The sequence below is a fragment of the Ursus americanus genome, chromosome 36, assembly GCF_024610735.1.
Source record: "Ursus americanus isolate L20-20 chromosome 36, mUrsAme1.1.p, whole genome shotgun sequence".
Taxonomy (NCBI): domain Eukaryota; kingdom Metazoa; phylum Chordata; class Mammalia; order Carnivora; family Ursidae; genus Ursus; species Ursus americanus.
Window position 1 is genome coordinate 7,721,741 of NC_142162.1, and position 21,324 is coordinate 7,743,064.

A 21,324-nucleotide genomic window follows, 5' to 3' on the forward strand; every position below is an offset into this window, starting at 1 on the left:
TTTGTATTTATTTTAAAATCACTTCCTTTTTCTAATAAGCTGTTAACAAAAAGTTAATGCACTGTTAAAATGAGATAATACAATAAAAAAACACATTTTCTCTCAATAAACTATAAAATTTTCATTCAAAAAACTGTGTTTGTGAATCAAAGAAAAAGAAAGCCTGGGAGATCTTACCTGTATAGTACGAATAAATGATACAGAGACTCTTTCTTCAAACTCGTTAACTGGAGTATACAAATTCAACACTTTGACAATCTGTGAGAAATGAAATGATCAAAGTTCGCAGCAGATTATCAAACACACACTGGCTGCTTATAATCTGGAAAAGTAAAAGGATCTATGCGTATAGTTTGTAATTCCACTCAGGGCTGGGTTGGGATAAGGGGAGAGAGAGCTGGTCTAAAGGCATATTTACCTTTACTGTGTGAAGTTTTTAAATAAGAATGGATTAGTGTAATATTTGTACATTTTAAGAAGCCCATATAAATTTGGAAAAACAACCAAACTACACAAAAGATCATACATGAAAAGGAAAAGTGTCCCACTCAATCCTCTCAGTCCACCCCAGTGACAACTGTTAACGGTGTCCCTTGTTTCCATCCAGCTGCTTTCTATACGTATTCTATGTATAATCCAGGTAAGACACGTAAAGAACGTTAAGAAAGCCCAGGACTCAGCATAGAAATTACTGGCAAAAAAAAACGGGCACGTTTATGCCTGTGCCTTGCGTCGTGCTGTTGCCACTGCCCTCGAATGCCCTTCTCATTTCCTTAGCATCAATGCTTCAGCTTAACGGGACCTTCCTTGAACATAGTTACAGCCCCTTGGCACTTCCTTTAGACATCGTCCTATAGAATTTGCTAGAACCTCGTATACTAGAATCAGTTGGGTACATCTGCCTGGCCTACAGAACTGGAAAATTCCTTTTCGGCAAGGATTGTTACTTATTTTGAAGTCTCTCCCCCAGCGATAGTACGGTGCCTTGAGATAGAAGCTCAATTAGTCATTTATTGAAATGAAGGAACAAGAATTATCTGTCTTATAAAACAGAGAAGTCTAATATCATTCAATTATCAAATGATACGGAAAATTACTTTTTGGGATACAGGCTGCATAGAATGTTCACTGCATGAAAACAGGGTCGTCGTTTTGTTCTTGGTTGTATCTCGGTGTCTGTGACATTACGCAGAACACCGTAAACACTCAATAAATATTTATTGAGTGTGGACTGTGGATGACTGTGGCTCCCACCGAAATGTATTACTTTCTGGCAAAACCTCCTTTCTTTAAGATCTGTATAGATCTCGGTCTTCTCTGACACACGGGAAGTCCGCTCCAAGCCAAGAGCGATGGCTGGGGGGCTCCTTACTTCCCTAAGCGTCACCCTTGCTGAACGCTACAGCATCTCCCAGCAGGGGGCGGCGCCTCACCTGGGCAGTAGTTAGAGCACTGCACATGGAACAAATGGCTTCTGCATCGTCATCTGTCTTCTTCTTCACTTGCAAGAGCTGAGCAGCCTGAATGAGAGGTTCCAGGGTTTCCTTAGCCCCGCTATTCATCAGATTCTTGTCACGCAGCCATTCTTCCAGTTGACTGACATTGTACCTGTGCCCAAAAGAGAGAGAGGGAGAGAATGCAAATTTACTGAATGTTGTCATAAATGTCTTAATTTTTTATGTATGGCTTTGTCAGGAATCTCAGTTAAAATGACAGGCAGTATTTTTGTTCAATTTTCTTAAATCTTACCAGCTGTGCTTAAAATTTTATTATAGCCATGAGGTTTATAATCATAATTATATAAGAGTAAATGACTAGAGGATATCATTAACTTCAATGGAAGGTAGAAATAGAGCCATTACAGCAAAAATTACTAAATAAAACTTGCTGAAAGACAAAACGGAACATTCAACATGGCCGTGTCGCTAAACAGCTGACCAGAAAATGCTTCCTAGGTGGTCTCACAGCGTCAGAGGAGAGAACTGATAACCTCTGAGGACCCTTTCTTCCTCCAATCAGACTCCTAGTCAGGAAAAGCAAGATGCCCCCACAGAGACCTTGTGCTGCAGCCCTCTTTAGGGAAGAGCCTGGGTGATAGAGCAGTGGCCCGAGGAAGCCCAGGGATGGAAGGAGAGAAGGGAAAGTGTGTGTGTATGGGGGGATCGGGGGTGCTGGAAGAGACAGAGACCCCAAATGTGGAGAGAGATGTAGAAATCACACAGATGCTGAGGTTTCATGAAGTGGTCAACCAGGTGACAGTGCTTCTCATGCTAAAATGCTAAATGGACACACACAATGAGAACTTGGCAGTCAGGCAGTGTGATATTACAACAGTGCTTCACGTGTATAGAGAAATACATAAACAAACCTTCCAGAGAAATAAAGTCTATGACCTGAATGACGGCATTATCTTCTTAATGCTAACTACAATGGATGCGTGTTAGAATGGAAAATTTGAAAAGGATGCCAGGGTTTCCCGAGATTAACTAAAGACTTATGGAGGAGAGATCATTTTTTCCTCTCTTGGTGAATATTCTGTTTTAAAATAAATGATTTGCTGGGGATGACTGGGTGGCTCAGTTGGGTAAGCATCTGCCTTTGGCTCAGGTCATGATCCGGGGGTCCTGGGATCGAGCCCTGGGTCGGGCTCCCTGCTCAGCGGGGAGCCTCCTTCTCCCTCTCTCCCCTGCTTGTGCTCTGTCTCTTGCTATCTCTCTCCCTCTCAAATAAATAAAATCTTAAAAAAATAAAATAAATAATTTGCAAAAAAAAATCAATTCTATTATGATAATGGGTTACGCTGAGGAGAAGCTGGGCATAAGACTGAGTGGACATGTTTTTAAAAGATAGAGGGGCATGTTTCCGATTAGTAAGAGATCTATTAGACATGCTTTTGCTGCCATGGTACAAAAAGACGTTTTGTTAAAATAAATTTCTAAGAGAAATCAAACATTAGAAATCTTCATTACAAAGAATTCGGTATTTTGTTATGTACAATTCAAACACATGCAAAAGGTGAGGGAGCAGCCATCTCAACTCAAAGTATTTTTTTCATCATCTCTCCATTTCCTCCAACAAGTCAGTGTCCCAGGGGAGCAGGCTCCCAGCTAGTGGTGGGAGAACCTGTGGAAAGGCACAGTCAGGAGCTGTAACGCGTGACAGCGGAGAGGTCCAGCGTGGCCCTCCCTGGCTGCGTGGCCGGCGGCAGCAGACAGCAGGTGCCCCCTGCACTGAGGCCGGCAGCCGGGCCGGGAGCCGACAGCATGGCAGGGCTGGCGTGGGCTCACCTGATCTGCATGCCTTTGCTCCAGGAGCACATGTCTTTGCGCAGGAGGAGGTTGTTCAGGGTGACGGCCCCGACGATGTAGAACATCTGCTTGACCACCTGCTTGATCAGTTCAGGGTCCATGCCGTGCTGACACATGACCGAGTGGAAGGAGTTGAGCTGCCGGAGGATGGAGTCCAGGGTGTAGGTGCCCTCGTCTGCGATGCTGGAGGTTCGCTTTCTGAGCCCTGTGGGCTTCACCCCAGACACGCCCTGAATGGTTTCGTGCTCCAGCATGCCGGAGACTGCGGGAGGAGTTCGAGTGTTAGAAGATGCCTGTTCCACGTGCACACACGCCTGCTTACACATGCACACGCGTACTCTCCCACGTTCAACTTAGGACGATGATCTGAGTACCAAAAGAGAGGGGAAAACAAACTTTCCAAAAAAGGGTTCCCAGATTATAAACTCTGATGAAGGAATAATTCTTAAATGCAAAAATTTACCACAAAATTAAGAAATCTCTATGGTGCATTTTCCAGAATACAAAGCAGCAGCCTTGTACTAGTACCAGCTTGTGTACCTTGGGAGGGTTTTTGAGAAAGATGCAGCAGTTAGGGAGAGGAGAAGAAATTCTCTATGGATATGTGAGGCCCCACCGGCGAACCAAGTAGCAAGAACAGCAGGAGGCTGGGCAGTGGTCGTGGAGAAGCCTTGGGAGGGGAATGGCTGTGTGGGGCTAGAAAACCGGGCCCTTCCTTGCCCTGAGCTCCCCACAGAAGCAGGGAGGCCTCGGGTGAGCCTCAACCTCCCAGAACTCGGTTTTCTCAAATCTGGGGCAGGGCTCTTCCACTACGCCCTCACAGTGTTTGGCTTATGCCTCCTCGAGGACAGTTGTGGGGTGACCGCCCCCTGGACTGGCAGCCCCTTGAGAGCAGGGGCCATTCCGGATTCATTTTTATATCTCTTACTCATTTGAATAGCTCACAGTGCTAACCGCAGAACCTCACACTGACACAAAACATTGGAGATGGGGGTAGTGGTTTAAAGCGGGACAGCTCAGAGGTAAGCTTCCTGCTGAGTCAATAAAGAGAGGCAAAAGTAGAAGAAACATTGGCTGAAGTTGGTCTTCTTTGCATCTGTGTTGCCTCTTACATTTTACCTGACCTACCTTGCTTTGAGTACACAACTGTCAGGGGACAACTGAAGAACTGACCTGAAGTTGTCCCCTGAGGAAATCACTGCCATCTCCCATGGCTTCCTCAGCCTTTTATGTTTCTGGTAGGTTAACTGTGGGCCTGCGATGGAGGACGGAATACTAAGAGCAATGAAGAAGCTGTGGAAATGGGAGAACACGCGTGTGGGGAAAGAAAGGGTAGCTGGGAGCAGCCTTAAGAATCTGCTGATAGGGGCGCCTGGGGGGCTCGGGAGGTGAAGAGTCTGCTTTCGGCTCGGGTCATGATCCCCGGGTCCTGGGATCGGGCCCCACAACGGACTCGCTGCTCGGCGGGGGCCCTGCTTCTCCCTCTCCCTCTGCCCCTGCCCCCGTTTTTGCTCTCTCACTCTATCTCCCTCTGTCAAATAAATAAATAAAATCTTAAAAAAAAAAAAAAAGCTGCTGATAATTTGCCTGAAGATAACAGTTTGATAACTTAAATTCAGTCCATTCAAAATTAGCAGCCTGCAATTTATATATGCCCCCGAGTTCCTACTTCGTCTGTTACCCATTCCAAAGGAACACAGGTAGTACGGCATATAAATACATACTCAGAGTGAGTACGCGCATATAAAGAGAGGTACATAGGCTCACGCACCAAGTTGACTACACATATATAGAAACACACAAACGTGCACACCCCAGTCACTTAGCCAGTGAGAAACCACCACTTGAAACCAGATTGCCTTTGACAATTCCACAGGGGCCTTGAGATATGTAACTCAACACAGAGTGTCTGAGACCTATTTCTTGTTGCCATGGTACCCCCGGCCCTTCGATTGTAGCCTAACAGGTAAAGTGCAAACTCCTTCGTTTTAGGTGGGCCCCGAGGAGGTCCCGTGTAGCAGTTTCTGAGACCAAAGTTTAAAGTGTTTTTGAAAACTGGACAAGTATGAGGTATATTGCTGGGCATAAAGCAGAACCCAGTCTCAAGGGAGAGGCATCAGCCAGTGGGGAGATTCACTAGGTACTGCCGTTTCAATCACGGGGAAGCAGTGATTTTGATGTATTCCAATTAGTCGTGGCTGAGGTCCTGGGGTTCTCCAGCTAATTTCAGGATTGAGTTTTACCACTTCATGCTCCTCGTATGACGATATGCCTCTGAACAAGTGTCGCTGCTGGGCACGTGAGGCAGACAGACCTCGACGTCAGCCCTGCCCTCGCCTTACCGATCATTGGCTGAAGGATGTTCTCTAACACCCGCACGAGCTGCTGGTAGATCTGAATAGCCAAGTCACTTAGCACCTGCCGGTACTCAGCCAGGTCAAAATTGGTGAGGCAGTGTTCATTCTGGCGAGATGTGTTGTGTTTCATAAAGCCCTAGAACCAGAAGGCCAAGTTACTGACACCCATTAAACTCTCTCTCCTAGCTCCTTCGTTTGATCAGTTTCCCCTGCTGTCTTTTCCTCTGAAGAGTTTCCACCTGTTCCACTCTCGAACGCCAGAGAGTCATTCTCAAATGCTGTGTTTGTTTCCATCGTATCCCCCTTCCACTTCTTATGAGCTTTTGAATAATATCTAAGCTTGGCAAGCTAGCAGTTGAGACTTTCCAATAGCCATGTCAGTGAAACAAGATGGGGGAAACTTAATTTGAAAAAAAAAAAAATTAATGAGTGTTTTCACTTATGATGCAGCACGTTTACTGCCAAACACTAAATTATCTAAAGTACTAATCTTTTAACTTCAGTTCCATTAAATACAGTCCTATTTATAAATACTACACCTCAAGGGCACACATAATCTTTTTAAAACAGACCAATTTCTACCGAGATCAGTGAATAAATAAAAAATTTCCCTTTATTATATTTCATGGTAACCATACATGATTTTCAATCCAAGCTTAGGATGGAATTTTTTGGTGGTATTAATTAAAATGGAAAACCAACTGTACAGGCAGGTACTTTTGTCAGACGTTGCCTGCTTCATGGATTCTGCCCACAGTCAAGCATCTGCCTCCCTACAAACCACCTGGCAACACGGTCTAGAAGTGCGGACTGATAGGACAAGTAATGGCCCCTCAGAGGAATTCTAGTCTTCCGTCCCACCTTCTCAGGGACTGCGCCTTACGCATATTAATGCTTTCCATCATTTGCCAGGACAGTCCTCTGCCCCTAGCCTCTGGGTGCCCAGAAAGTCTACTGGTCAGCTTCTCTGCCTGCCCTCCAGGCAAAAATTGGAAGGCATGGACGGCAGTGGGAAGGGGCACAGGCTGTCAGACAGGCAGCCGCAGAACCCCAGCTCTGCTCCTTCTGACTAAGAGGACCTGGGCAGAGTGATGAACGTCGCCCAACTTCAGTTTCCTCATCTGTAAAACTCGGTTGTCATTCCTACCTCACAGAGATGCCGTAAGAATTAAATAACAGAGTGTAAAGGAAGTGCTGTCTGATACATACTGAATAGACCTTAATAAATAATAATTATAATATATTACATAGTTTTTAAGTCTATCAAACGCCTGATGAACATATCACTGCAAATAAAAGCAGAATAGGTTTTTGGACCAATGTAAAGAGATACGCCTCAGTTCGATCACCTTTTATGTATTATGGAAAGCCAAAATTGATGAATTTCTTTAAACAGTTCAATATTTCTCATATCAGTCCCTAAAAAGCCCACTCCCACATACTGACACGAGGTTTCATTGCTCCTAACAATTCATTAACCAATGCTGGTTTCATTTCTGCTATGCTTCCTCATAATACAAACTCTCAGAGGGAAGAAACTATGTTGCTCTCCAATTCACTGTTTCATAAACAATGAACATCAAAGAAAGCTATGAGCGTCCAACCCACTTCTGAATTCAGGTTTCTAAATTGACAAATGGGGGGCGCCTAGGTGGTTTAGTTGGTTAAGTGTCTGCCTTCAGCTCAGGTCATGATCTCAGGGTCCTGGGATCTCAGGGTCCTGGGATTTCAGAGTCCTGGGATCGAGCCCCACGTCGGGCTCCCTACTCAGTGGGGAGGCTGCTTCTTCCTCTTCCCCTCCCCCTGCTCATGTTCTCTCTCTCTTTCTCTCTCTCACTTGCTCTCTTTCTCATTGTCTGAAGTAAATACATAAAATCTTTAAATTAGCAAATGGTTAAATGTTTCATGCTTTAAAACTTCTCCTTAAAGAGGTCAGAGAAAGTACATCACGCTGGTTTCGTAATCAAGGTCTCCTCACCTCTTCTCCACTGTACTGCTTCAAACAGTGCAAAAATCGGCATGTGTTAGAGAGCCAGAAGGAGACGGTTTCGAAATCATCACCTCTTTTCTGAAAGAGAGAAAAAGGCTAAATTCACTTCTCCTTAGGGAAACAGCAACCTGAAAGTAACAGATACCAGAAGGCCCACTTCTTTCAGTCACATTATAATCACAAAAATAAATCACATTGCAATTGTAAAGTCTTACATCATTGCTAGAAAATTTCAACCCTGCGTTGGTTGGGTGGTTGGTACTTTGCTTGACATCCATTTTCTTGCTGTTAGAAAAGGAGGCCCAGTCGTTCAGGTGATGTTAGCTTAGCAGTCCCTTCTGGCGGAAAAACATTCATCAAACCACAGCTTACCCCAACTCACTTCCCTCAGGATTATTCAGGTGACCAGAAAGGACTAATAGCACAACAGGGAGTCACAGACTATGAAGCGCTGAAACCCAGATTAGGTTACAAATCTGGTCAACAATAAGATACAATTCATGAGCAGAGAATCAGAAATGGGATGGAGGGAGTCCTGTGCAGAAGAGGAGAAAGGGGAAGCTGAATGGCTCTGCATTGGGACCGGGGCTCCTGTCAAACACACCCGACTGCTAAGTCAGAACAGGGCTTGAGGCAAATACACTTCAATTCAAAACTGGGATGGGGGACAAATTCACATCAGTTTTGAATGGCATTAAAAGGGTGTTATATGCTAGTACCCACTCCTTTTTAATTTTTAAACAATTTGGTATAATAAATAGTCAAATTAGATAAACATCTTCATGCAACTAGGATGACAGGGAGAAAACACGATTTGGTTTTGCTGTCTTTGTAGCAAAACTTGCAGGCTAAATGCACTACAGCATCCATTCACCAAAACTGAAATGAGTTCTTTCAGAAGACATCCATCAATTTTTAAATGTTAAGTCTTCAGAAACTCCACGCTTTAGTAACCCCTGCAAAGCTAACTCCGTACAGTATCTGCACAGTAGGGATGGAGAACCCGCATTTGTCAGAGGTTCACTACCAGGGGCTGCAGGGAGGCTGTGTTTCATGAGGACAGAGCTTCAGGAGGGGAAGATGGAAATGTTCTGGAAGGGGGCAGTGATAATGGCTGCACGACAATGTGAATGCCGTTAATGCCACAGAACTATGCACTGAACAATAGTTAATGGTGAATTTTCTGTTTTGTGTATTTTACCACAATTAAAACAAAATAGTGCATGAATGACCCCTTAGATTTGAGAGCGTCCTCTGGCCCTGTTAACGACCCACTTATCTCTGTCCTAAAAGTTGTCATCCAACTTCAGTTAGATAATCAGAAAGCAAAGTACTTGGAGCACATTCTCTTAGCTCCTCACAGAAACACGTGAGTTGAAGTTAAGCATGATGTTCATTGTTTTTCTAGAGAGGCAAGAGGAGGATTACGCAAGGTGACTCAGTGATTACTGAGTTATGCGGGGCTTTCTGCTCTATTACATAATTCTGCCGCCTTTTCTGAGTCTTTCCTCTCTGCTTAGTATCTGTGTGTTGCTTCTCACATGGAACCAGGCATTTCAGGTAACAAGGAAAATTATGGGGTGAGTTGGAGAATAACAGGAAGAAAAGTTGGGAGAAAAATGTTAATGTTTGATCAGACGTCTTTATGAACGGCCCATGTCATACTGAACTTCTTTAATACCTTTTAACCGGAACATCATTTTCCCTATGTATATGGACCACGCTAAATATTTTTAATTTACTTGTAAGATCTCAAAACAGACTATCTCTGTTTACGAAGAAACTTATTTTACTCTGCAATTTAATGCAATTATATCAAATTAATTTTGATTACTGTTCAACCGGAGCCCCACTGTACAAGAAGGCATTTGGAAATGTTGCAAGAAAGACTGTTTCCTAGAGTGGAAGTTATCGTGAAGACTGGAAAGTGTTCGTATCTGGCAACTTAGTCCCAATCGAAGGAAGGAAAAGACCTCAGAGCAGATTCTGGCATCATTAATGTTCACTACGACACTTTTGCTGAACATGAACTGACCTTTAATACTTTCTTGATGCTGTTAATTGTTGATGTGAGCAACGACCTCACTTTCTGATCATCATTCAGGTAGTCAGCATGGCGAACACACATAAACAGGATATATGCTGGTAACCCTGGAATCAAATTAACCGCCACACCACGGGGCTTCAGTTCTGGAAGGAAATGAGGAAAAATCATCTTACATAACACAGAAAGTCTTCATGAGGAATGCTTTGAGAGATATAAAGGCACGTTCTCATGAAAGAATTCAATCATTCAGGGTTAATAGGTCATATTTAAAAAGCATATTTTAATAGCTCATCAAATGGAGAAATTGTTAAGGGTGAGGACATGTGAATCTTAGAACTCCCAAATTCATATCTCTTGCCCTGACTTCTCCCTTGAACTCCAGTTTCATGTATCAACTGCCTTCCTGATACCTCTGCTTAACCTCGCCAACTGAGTCCATCCTGAATGAAACCCCTGATTCCCTCCTTCTAGGAGTCGTCCCCATCTCAGTAAATAGGCCGTTCCAGGCCTCCGGTTTCTCAGTTATAAGCTTTGTCAGTATCTTTGACGCCTTTGTTTTCTCGCGCCACACATCTAATCCAACAATAAATCCTGTCGGCTCTACCTATAGAGCACATCCAGAAACGTCCTTACTCTACTAGCTACCCTACAATAGGCCACCCTCATCTTCCCCTGGACAGTGGTGATGGCTGCCAGACGAGTCTGCCTGATTCATCCCTTGCTCCCCAGTAGCACCTTCTTCACACAATGACCAGAGTAATTCTATACACAGATGCCACTCTTGTTCTAAAAATTTTCCAAGTAGCTTCTCTTCTCCGTCATTTACGAAATCAAAAATCTTCACTGTGGTCTGTGTGATGTGGCCCTGTTCCCCTTCCCTAGCTCTCTGTGCTCTAGTAACATTCCTCCCTCTCAGCCTAATTGCAAGAAGACATTTATCTAATTTAACTCGGCAGGAGTCTCCTTGCTGTTGGTTGAACATGTCAGGCATGCTCCCACCCCGGGCCTACGTACTTACTATTTTCTGCCTGAAATGTTCTTTCCTCAGGTGTCAGTATGGTTTGCTTCCTTACTTCCTTTGATCTCTGTCCAAAGATCACCTTATGAAAGAGAACTTTCCTGACAACTTTATATAAACCAGTACACTTGCCTTTACTCTTGACCCTTTTACCCCATTATATGTATATTTTTTTCTCTATTCCCCTCAACCGCCCAATGTGAGATCTATGAGAATAGGGATTATAATTTACTTTATTCATTACCCAGTACATAGAAAATGCTTAGCATTTGGTAGGAGCTCACTAAATGTTTATTGAATTGATGAATGTTTGTTAATTCTATGCTTAAAAACCACTGGCTTCTTAACATTCTTGCAAAATGCAGATCATGTTGAAACTTAAGTGCCTCCGCACCTATATATAGTACTCAGCTTAACGCCACGAACCCCAGGAACATTAAATCAGGTGTAACTGCCAATCACATTGCTGTCAGCCCACACCTGCCAGGAGCAATGCTATGCAAAAGCTGAAAAGAGAGGTTTTTCCCTTCTTTAGTTCACAACTTTCAGGCTGTGTGCACTCCCAACTCATTTCCCACCCTCCCTAAAAGAGTCTTCTTGCAGAACCAATGGGTTTACACCCCATCTTGACCTGACGCTTCTCTAAAATACTTCTTCCATGTCATTTCATCTGTCCTCTCCTTCCACGGCTGGAATCTTTCCCTTAATTCTTTTGTTTCTTCCCTATTACCAAAGTGTTGCTCTTAACATATGTAGTTGTGAAAGGAAGCAAGGAAAAAAATGAAACTCAGGTAGTTAAATGGCCCAGAACAGTGGTGTTCAACTTTGGCTACAGTTCAGAATCCTCTGAAAGACTGAAAAAAACATATTTGATGTGGCCGGGCTCTTCCCTCCAGAGATTCTAACGTAATGAGTCTGTGGTAGGGACCACGCATGAATACTTCTCAGAAGCTTCTCCAGATGTTCTAATCTGTAGCCAGAGCTAAGAAGGCCTGGCCCCAAAGGATCCTTACAGGTGGATCCTAGGCAAGTCTCCCTGCAGTTTGACTGATGAGGCATGACTGGTCAGGACGCTACTCCAGCAGGATAATGCAGTCTGCGGTGATGATGCAATTAACCAGGGTTGAATATTCATGTACCAGAAAGACCTTCTATCCAACGCAGAAAATACTTGCCCAGAATCAGGTTCTTAACGAGCTTTTGCTCATCCTCCTTCTTGTATTCCAGCATTCCTTGGAAATCCTTTTCTTTCCTTGGAATGTTGACTGGACGGATGGGTTCATCAATGATCTGTCCTGGGGATATGTTCTCCATCTGGCCAACTGGATGAGAAACAAAAAGAAGAAGATATTTTCCAGGCAGAAAAGATACAAGGGTTCCACATTCCAGCAATTTTAAATGAACTCTATAACACCAGAAACTTGCCATATTTGCCACTTAATTATTTTCTCTTTAAATACTCTTTTCTGCTAAAATGAGGTGGCTAGATGGCAAAATTCTATGGTAATGTCACTTCAACAGCCACTAATGCTTGGCTATCATCAACATCAAAGAACCTTACTTGACTGAAAAACATTTTTTTTTGTAATAAAGTTTACTTTGTAGTAAGATTAAATGTCTCCAAAGTAAATGGCTTAACTTCTTGGTTAACTTATCAGTAGCATCATAATTGTTAAAGATGTTTAGACTTTAAGTCACAGAAGGAAAAAAAAACTTCTACAAAGAGGCAGCAAGAGTATCAAAGATTCTCCCCCACGTTGAGCTCTACGAATCCAGTCATCAAAGAAAAAGAACATGGACTTGACATGCATCACTGCACTCTGCTGAAACCACATCAGGACAGCTGGCAGAATGGTATTTCTTTGCACTAGTCGACGTGCACTGTTCTCGTCTTTCACAAAAGCCTCATAAGGCAAAGACCTAGCTTTCTTCTGCTACCCTTCATTCCCAAAGAAATCAAGAGCAAACACTTCTATTTAATATGATTTCCTAAATATTATTCTGTTTTTTTACTTGTTTGTTCTTCGTCAAGTGCTAGAAGTCTTACCATGAAGTTATAACCATTAAAATACAACCACGGGTTAATGACCCTTTCAGATGTTAAGACCGGTCACTAGTGTTAATGGGAAGTGCTAGAGAAGGGTTATGCTAAGGATTAAAAGAAAAGGGTCTCCAATTTCATCGCAAAATTGAGAAGTAAATGGGAAATGCAAGGGAAGGTAGGGGAACACAGAGTTATGATGGTGTTTGTGGAAATACATGCTAATAAGCAGGGTTTTTTATTCGTTCATCTGCAGGGAGGGGGCAGTGAAGAAATCTATTTGGGGAGAGACTGAGTTGAATCTGTTGTCAAACAAACACAGTGCAGATCAGAAGCATGAGAATGTTCAACGTTGCCGATTCTCCAAGGTATGAGTAGCACTTGCTGTCACTCTGGGCGACTTCCTGTGTTAGTTCTGGGAAGCCAGTTCCACAGGACAAGGTTATCACGGAGAATACCTGCCAGTGTTCTTGCTTATGTGGCCGAGAGCCAGCCTAGTGACACCCCGTCCACCTCAGGCCGCAGCATCACACGCCAGGATTATCAGCGCGGAAAATCACCACCATCCATCAACACTATGATATCTAAAGAGTGACCATATCGTGACTGGACAAGTCAGGGCTGTGGCGTCTACTGCTTCGTGTGCCTGGTAAAATGTACGTCTCTATACAGGAGATAGGAGATTCAGGCCATTTAGTTTTACACAGATGACTTCTGGAGTCAGTTTAAACACAACAGCACGGGGTGGGGGGTGGTCTCAGAATCAGCCCACGGTGGCCTCCGCGGCTTCTGGACATGCTGCTGGTAAAGTATGAAAGAGTAAAATCCCTGCCATCCGTGGGACTAGTCGCTCTGAGCCACGGAAACGATTCCGAGAGGGGAAACTGGGAGGAAACAGAGTCAACATAGTATGTTTATCAATAAAGGTACGTATTTGGACCCTATCAAAACCCAAGAGAATGTGTTAAGCCTACTGATTTCATCCAGTGATGATGAGATATACTATTATTTTACATAACACTAAAGAAGAAAAACACTGCCAATTAAACTGCAACCCATCGACAGTTTTTGAAAGACGCAACCTAAATTGAGATGTTAAAATGCAAAAATTTGAGTACCTCAGAATTAATGAAATATGGTAAATTAATGAAATATGGTAAATATTTTTACTAAGAGATTTTATGTTTTAAAAGAAAGCTTCACTTTCTTTTTGCAAAACCTCTAACCAAGATATTTTTGGCTCAATACAAAAATGTCAGAGACAAAATTTGCCATACTTCCATTAACATTTTCTCTCTGCCTCTGAATTCTCCTCAGAGATGTCTTTACAAAAATCCATAGATGAAATATGGATGTCAGCTCAACACGACCTTGATTTATGTAGCAAGTCATCTACTTATTAAAATACAATGTCAACCTTTATGTATGCAGGATCAGGAAACTAAAAGGTCTGAAAGAAAGAAGCCAGGACCACATTCCAGTTTTCAAAGACTCATAGGCCTTGGGAGTCATTTGGTGCAAGGTTCTATTTAAAACAGGCTTTCTTCTAGAATGACCTGAAGCAATCCCTATTTTCATTTTCTGGATTCTTTATGCTTGAGGGGGAAATATTCCTGAACCTTTTTGTCCTGGAAAAGGAAAGGAAATCGGACAATTTTTTAAAAATTTAATTTTCCTCACTTTGGAACCAGAAAGATCTTGATTCCAGGCTTAACAGAAACAGTCGAATAAATTCCTGTAAGTCAAGAGGTTACTCTGGAAACTATGACACAAAGGAGAGAAGTCAGTGGTCCCTGAAGGCGTGTGGGCTTTAGTTACAGTTGGGCTACTCCCTGGCTGAGACTTTGGCAGTCCCTGATGGTTTCTGGGCCTCCGTTTTTTATTCCCATGAAATAATTAACTGATTTCTAGAATTCTCCTAGGTCTAAATTCCCTGACTCTATGAAAGTTGAGATGCAACACCCACTCCTGGGTTGAAATATAGCACAAAGCAGATCAAATTTTGAAACACTCTCCATTGTGCTTTATAATTTCTGCTAAAAATGATGTATGTTGGCGTTTTAAAAAAAGGCTTCGTTGGCTTCTAAAAAAAGTCTCCTTAATTAAGGGTAGCCCAGAGGAGGAGGGAAGAATGTTGCTATTTTAAACCAGAAGAATGTAAGTATATTGTACTTAGAGAAAGATATAAGAAAACTTTTGGCTTTTAAAAGGTGTTTTGTTGTAGAAAGTTCCCTGTATTTTCTGTATAATGGAGGATACGGAAACAGGAAGAGAGAGTGTTTAGGAGAGCTTGTTACCTTTACTCTCTAACTTCGGGGAAGAGGACTCAGCATGAGCCCAAGAACATACATCTATTTCATTTTATTCTTTAGATCTACATCATTTAATTTGAAATGTAACTTTTCTTAAGAATACGGTGTCTTTTTGTTTAATCTATGAAGGGCTTTCTCAAATGCTCCTTATAGCCGACAAGATAGTTTAACTGATGAGACTGATTTCTGATTGATAATGGCTTAAAATGGCTGACATCTTGAAATATCATAACCTATCTCAATTAAAATATACATATTAAAGAAAGCTGAGTAAAAACTTAATAGGTGGCTTGCTACTTACCAAATTTCACTAATGTATTGCAAAGAAATCATTAGATGTTAAAAAATAATAATCTACTAATTAATATCCTTAAAATCAGTTCTTTCAGGCATTCTGTGGTTTAATTATCATCTCCTGATATAATTAAAGCAGAGTTAAGTGCAGAAAGGTTCTCCGAATAAAGATTTTTTTTTACAGTTTTGTTGATAGACATTATAGTCTGTGTGTGTGATTTGGAGGTTCAAAATTTTAGTGTAATATATGAGTCATGTAATGCTAAAGGGTTATAAATAAATTATGACTGCAAAGTAACCTGTCTGATTTCTAAACAAATATTTCGGCATTTGTACGTCTACGAGAGTACTATCGTCTTCAAAGTAAGCATCTATGTTGCCATTCTACATATTTTTGGAACTTACTTATTCATTCAACAAACATTTAAGAAATGATTATCACAGATCAGACACTGTGCTAGGTGTTACTAGTGCTGGGAAAACAAGGGGAAATAAGAGGTGGTTCCTATGCTCAGGAAGCTCATGTCCATTGAGGAAGTCAGTGATTCAAACAGAAAAATTGCTAAAAATATGACAGTGAAAACCACAAAAAATGTGAACCATTGTGGTACACAGAGGCCAGAGCCATCAAGCCTGCCTGAGTGATCAGGAGAGGCTGCTTTTGAGAATGTGACATATGACTCTGGTCCCAAAGGATGAGCAGGACTTGACCAAGAGAAGTAGGAAGACCAAACAGAAAGGACAGTTATGACAGACCTTGGAAGGTTGGAAGAATGAAAACCACACGGAGTTAAAAATGGTAGACTCTTCTGAACATTCCAAACTACGCTGAGTGACACTGAGAGAAAAGCTGGGTAGTCAGACTGCACAGTATCATTTTTGGTCAAAACAGCACAGGTTTGGGGCAATTCCAAAGGGGATCTCTAAGTCTCTTGAACAATAAGAACGCTGTTGGAATAAGCTTACAAGCTGGCGTCATCTCCATTCTCTGCTATACGCCTGGCACCTAGGTAAATACTTAGTGAAGGAAAAAACACACTAATCCAAAAGACAAGATTCATTTGTATTTAATAACAATTGATATTTGATTGTTTTTTCAAGGTGTTTTCCCACATCATATATGAATCATGAAATGTTAAAAATCTTATTTCTTTATAATCATAATTCATTTCTTCTTACTTCTTTTTTTTCTCCATTAGATTCTTTGAGGACACAGACTTTGCCTTACTCATCATAGTATCACTAATACTAACTGTAACAATAATAATAAAGTTGTATATAGCATTTACTATGTGTCAGGAAATACACTAAATACATTACACACATTACTTCATTTCGTCCTTACAAACTGTCAGGTAGACACCATTTAACTTTGATCATTCCCATTTAACAAGTGGGGAAACAGACATAGAGAGGTTCAATAACTTGCCCAATATCAGATGACTACTAGAAGAGCTGGGAGTTGAAGCCAAGAAGCTTGGCTCCAAAATCCATGTGTTTAACCTCTATGTTATACTGCCAAGCACAGTGTCTAGCACACAGAAGATAGTCATTAGATACTTATTTAGTGAATTCTCTGTCTTCGCAAAGAACATTTTTCCCTGCTTCGCAATGGAAATTTCCACTCCACAGAGGTCAGGTTTGCTGGCAGTCATTTTTGTTATCATAACATTCACATGCAAACCTGTTAGACCACTGGTATAGCAAAACAAAATCAAGATTCGGCAACTGTTATAAAAACATGTGGAAATACCTTCTAGTTCACCGATTTTTTTGGCAAATACTTTCAGTTGTTTTTTCAGTTTCCGAACAGTCTTATCTTGTTTTTCAAGTTGTTCCATCAAATCCTAAAGATTAAAGTGAGAAATATAATAGAAAGATCAAAATGGGCCTTCTAAAATGCACAGAGGGAAAGCAGACACAGAATCACAGGCACGACACCGTTAGTTTTACATAAAAGCTCCAGAAAAGCTCGCTGGTGGAGCCACCACCTGGCTAAAACTGGCAGGCATGGAAACGCAGCTACGATAAAAGCCAAATATTAAAATACACACTGCAGTAAATCCTTTACAGCGTGATGGATCGCAGGCTCACTGGGGAGTCTTTTCCAGTAGACCCCATGTGGGTAAAGCAATTAAATGCTCGTAAAATGTACTGCTTTTTCAGTGGAATGTTTTCTCTCAAGGGAAAAGAGGCAAAATAAATTTTGATAGATGCTCAGAAAAGTTCTGCGGGAAGTATGGTTGAACTGAGGTCGAGGCTTCTGACTGACACCCGTGTGCGAGACCCACCCTTTGGAGATGCTGACGTTAGTCCTATAACTTAAGAAGTTTGGGGAATTAAAAGGTAACTCGAAAAAATAACCACAGAGAAAGGATAAAGAGTCATCTGCTGACCTACGTCAAAGTGGCGGGCGGTGTAACACACCCGTAAAATTTTACAGGTGATAGAATTTTGCTTATAGAGAAAAAAGGGCAATTCCAAATGCTATATATATATACGCAAAAAAAGAATAAAACACAGTACATTCAAGGGGAGAGGGTAAAAAAAAAAAGTCTGTGATGACTGGCTATTGAATCACGAATTCTCAAATCACAGGCAACGTTAAGAGTTCAATAACTAAGAAGAAAGTGGGTAACAGCAGACCGGAAGCTTGGGAGAGAAGTCAGTCAGTGCTATCTGTGCGTGGCTGTTATTCAGGTTGTGGTGAAGGAAAGCGTTTACAAACACAAGTACTCATCCACTTTCCAGTTCAGACAGCACAGATTTGGCTACTAGACCATTGATCCAAAGGGAACAGGTGCTAACATTTCAAAGTGTTCAGTTGTGCTTCTCGGATTTTACTTTATCTTTCAGATCACATTTTGCTTCCATCACACTGTAAGCCTAGTGTTAATAACAAACCCAACGTGACAACGGACGCAGGACACGGATAGAGGTGACACCACTGGCTACAAGACAGCTGTGGGGAGAAACAGGTCTCGTGAAAGTTTTTGAAGAGAATCCTGAGGGGGGGGCAGCAGTGTGCTCTTCAGGAATAGAGGCTCCAAGTAGCGAGGAGACAACAGAAATGCACTCTGAGTGTACATACAATCATCCGTTTGTAAAGTGAAATCCGATAGGACTGATACTTCTTAGGGTCATCTGCATATAATTCCTCAAAATACTGAAAAAACAGGCACAACGGATATTTGTTTTTCTCTGTGTCTCTGAGGGGAATGTGACCTCTCAGCAAAATCAATTTTAAAATGTTTTACAACACAAATAACGACAGTATATGTACTCAAAAGGCCGATTTGTCATCTGCCCTTGCCTTCGGATCTTTCCAGGACAGACGATTCTCATTTTACATCGATACACACATAGGCATGTATTTTCACGTGCTCCGAGGCAACGGGCTGTGGCTCAGGCGCCATCACTGAGCAGGTTAAACGGAGCAGTGGCCTGTATTCCTCAGATGAAGCTGGCATTTCGCTCCTCAGACCTGCTCACAAGCTGCTGTACTTTTTTTTTTTCCTGCAGCTAGCAGCAGTGACAAGGGTGAGAAAGGCAAATACAATGGAAGTGAAAAGCATGGCAACGTTGGCACTCTTGCCTGAAGGTGGCAAGGCTGGTGAGAAGCTGTGCGGCTTCCTTCGCTCCAGGCAGCCCGGGAGGCCGGTGGAGCACGTTTGCAGGTAGAGGAGGAAAGGCCATCTTCGTGTTCGTGTTGGGAAGTAGGTGGGTAAACGGCCTGTGCAGGGTAGAGTTTCCAAGAACGCTAAGCATGGGTTCGTTGGGCTTTACTATTCTGCTCAAGTGTTTCCTAAAGAAATGCACAATTTAGATTGAGAAACTATATAATGGTTTTGAAAAGTGCATTATTCCCTATACTTAAGTTTGAAACCATTCTCCAGAATTAGTCGGTGAGGTACGGGGAAGCAGCTGACCTGCAGAGGGTTTTCTAAAACTCAGAGAAACTCATTAACTAGACTCTACCCCATAGAATTTGAGAGCTTAATTTACTTTGGCATTAGCTATGAAAAACTGCCAAGAAAATTAATACTGCAGACAAGGTTGCAAAAGAAACGATTAATCGACTTAGTGAAACAATTGGGAATTTGCCATCCAGAAGCATCTCGATTTCAGTTTTGCCTTGTATTTTAAAACAATCATTTATAAGTACAGAATTTATACACTGATCAATTGTTATAATTCAGTATATTTATCAATTCTTAGACATTAAAGCACTGTTAGTTTTATTTAAGCAATAATATACTTGAGAGTAATAAAATGACATTTCAAAAACATTTCATGATTCAAAACATTTTCCCCCACAAATTAGTGATATTTCAGTCACTCTGGAAAGAGTCCAACACTTGCCCTCACATGCTTCTCCCATTTCCACAGTGGAGCCCTACGTAGCAAGCTGCCTTCAGGGGGACGGACAGTGAAAAGAAAACTTTTGGGTTTTGCATGTAATTAATACAAAAGGCAGTTGAATAGATGACACTAGAAAACTATAATAATTCAGACTGTTAAATCTTCAGAGAAAATCCAAACTATTTTATTAGAGGTCATTAAAACCCTGAATTAAAAAAAAAAAGACAAATCACTACCAGTTCTAAACAGCTTTTCTCAAAACCAGGCTAACACTAAAAATACAGCTTTTATATAGGAATGTGGAATTATTACTTTTCAATGACTTTTAATTTAATAAAGATATTTATCAAACTTAAGTAGATTTATAAATCTGTAAAAAAAAGTTATTTCATGACAAATACTTAAAAAAATATTTCCTGTAAAAGGAAGAAAGAAAAAAAGGAATAAGAAATAACTTGGACTCTGTGCCAGCATTCAGAATCTGGCAAGGGGAAAAAATCTCCACATTCGTTGCACTTCTATTAGAATCAAAAATGTATAAACTTAAATCCTGACGTCCCTCCACCCTGACCTGGGAGCCCTAGCCAACGTCAAGCAAAAGCCCCGGCTCGGTTCTGCCAACCGCCTTCCCTGACCACAACTCCAAGCCTTGCCTGCCTGCTGGAGATGGAGGCAGGAACGGCCGAAGGGACCAAAGGTCAACAAAGCTTGTCCCTAGCCTCTGTTGTGACAATCATGTAACACACCTCCTTGAAATGGCAGAGAATCTGTAGCTGGAGTGGAGGAAGCAGGTCCCCTGAGTTCTCAAGGATATCAAAAGCCCAGCAGAGTCGGGGGGTAACTCCCAGGCCCTCCTCGATGTGCCAGAGCCTTCTGTCAAAACACAACCTTTCATTTCTACCCACATGGTCACATCCTCCTTACTCTGTCTCTGCTAGAGAAAAAGGGGATCAAGTGTAGGGCAGCAAGTTCCTCCCAGCCCAGACAGATACGTTTGATCAAAAAGAAACGAGGACGGTTGTGCAGGGCAGGCACTGCCCACTGGGGATGTGCAGACCTGGCACCTCTCCTTACCAAGTTTTCGTTGGTCAGCCTGGTGATCTCGTGCTGCAGGCTGGCCTCGATGCGGGCCTCTGGGGGCAGCTGCAGGTTCTGGGCCAGCAGCTGCTGCTGCCGGTTGTTCTCCTCCTTCAGGCTCTGGATCTCCCCGCGAAGGGCTTCCGCCTCGTTCTCGTGGCTCCTCTTCTGGGACTGCAGCTGGGATTCCAGGAGCCTGAGGAGAAGCCACAAAGGTGGGAAAGGGCGGTGACACCCGAGTCTCTGCTTGCTGGGTGTGAGGCCTTATGCTCACTCGCAAGGGCAGGAACAGTGGGGAATTTTTACTGTTTGTGCAACTTCAGACTTCATTAAAGTCAAGAAGCTCCAACAGGGGCCAGCAATGCAAAGAAGTGAAGCGCTCTCACAACTCTTTCTGGATTGTGGACCATGCTACGAATATAACACTCTCAAAGGCCCTAGGAGATAGGAAAGTTTGAGCTCTTTTGAAAAGCTCATAAGAAGTGATGACTAGAATAATCAATTAAATGACATACCTT

The 21,324-nt window shown here is 42.2% G+C and overlaps 1 protein-coding gene across 7 annotated transcripts in view; it reads right to left on the reverse strand.

Moving 5' to 3' along the window:
- MYO5A (myosin VA) overlaps positions 1-21,324 on the reverse strand; it is a 185,281-nt gene that overhangs the window by 6,262 nt on the left and 157,695 nt on the right. For 5 of the 7 annotated variants that reach the window (XM_045812047.2, XM_045812043.2, XM_087859220.1 and 2 more), the window contains 10 exons: positions 20,804-21,002; positions 18,459-18,533; positions 17,121-17,214; positions 11,896-12,042; positions 9,691-9,845; positions 7,644-7,733; positions 5,651-5,801; positions 3,288-3,570; positions 1,434-1,608; positions 178-258 (listed from right to left, as the gene is read on the reverse strand). In XM_045812047.2, the coding sequence (XP_045668003.1) occupies positions 178-258; positions 1,434-1,608; positions 3,288-3,570; positions 5,651-5,801; positions 7,644-7,733; positions 9,691-9,845; positions 11,896-12,042; positions 17,121-17,214; positions 18,459-18,533; positions 20,804-21,002 (1,450 nt within the window). The remainder of the gene's footprint in view (positions 1-177; positions 259-1,433; positions 1,609-3,287; positions 3,571-5,650; positions 5,802-7,643; positions 7,734-9,690; positions 9,846-11,895; positions 12,043-17,120; positions 17,215-18,458; positions 18,534-20,803; positions 21,003-21,324) is intronic. The other 2 variants (XM_087859219.1, XM_045812046.2) reach the window with 1 other exon arrangement.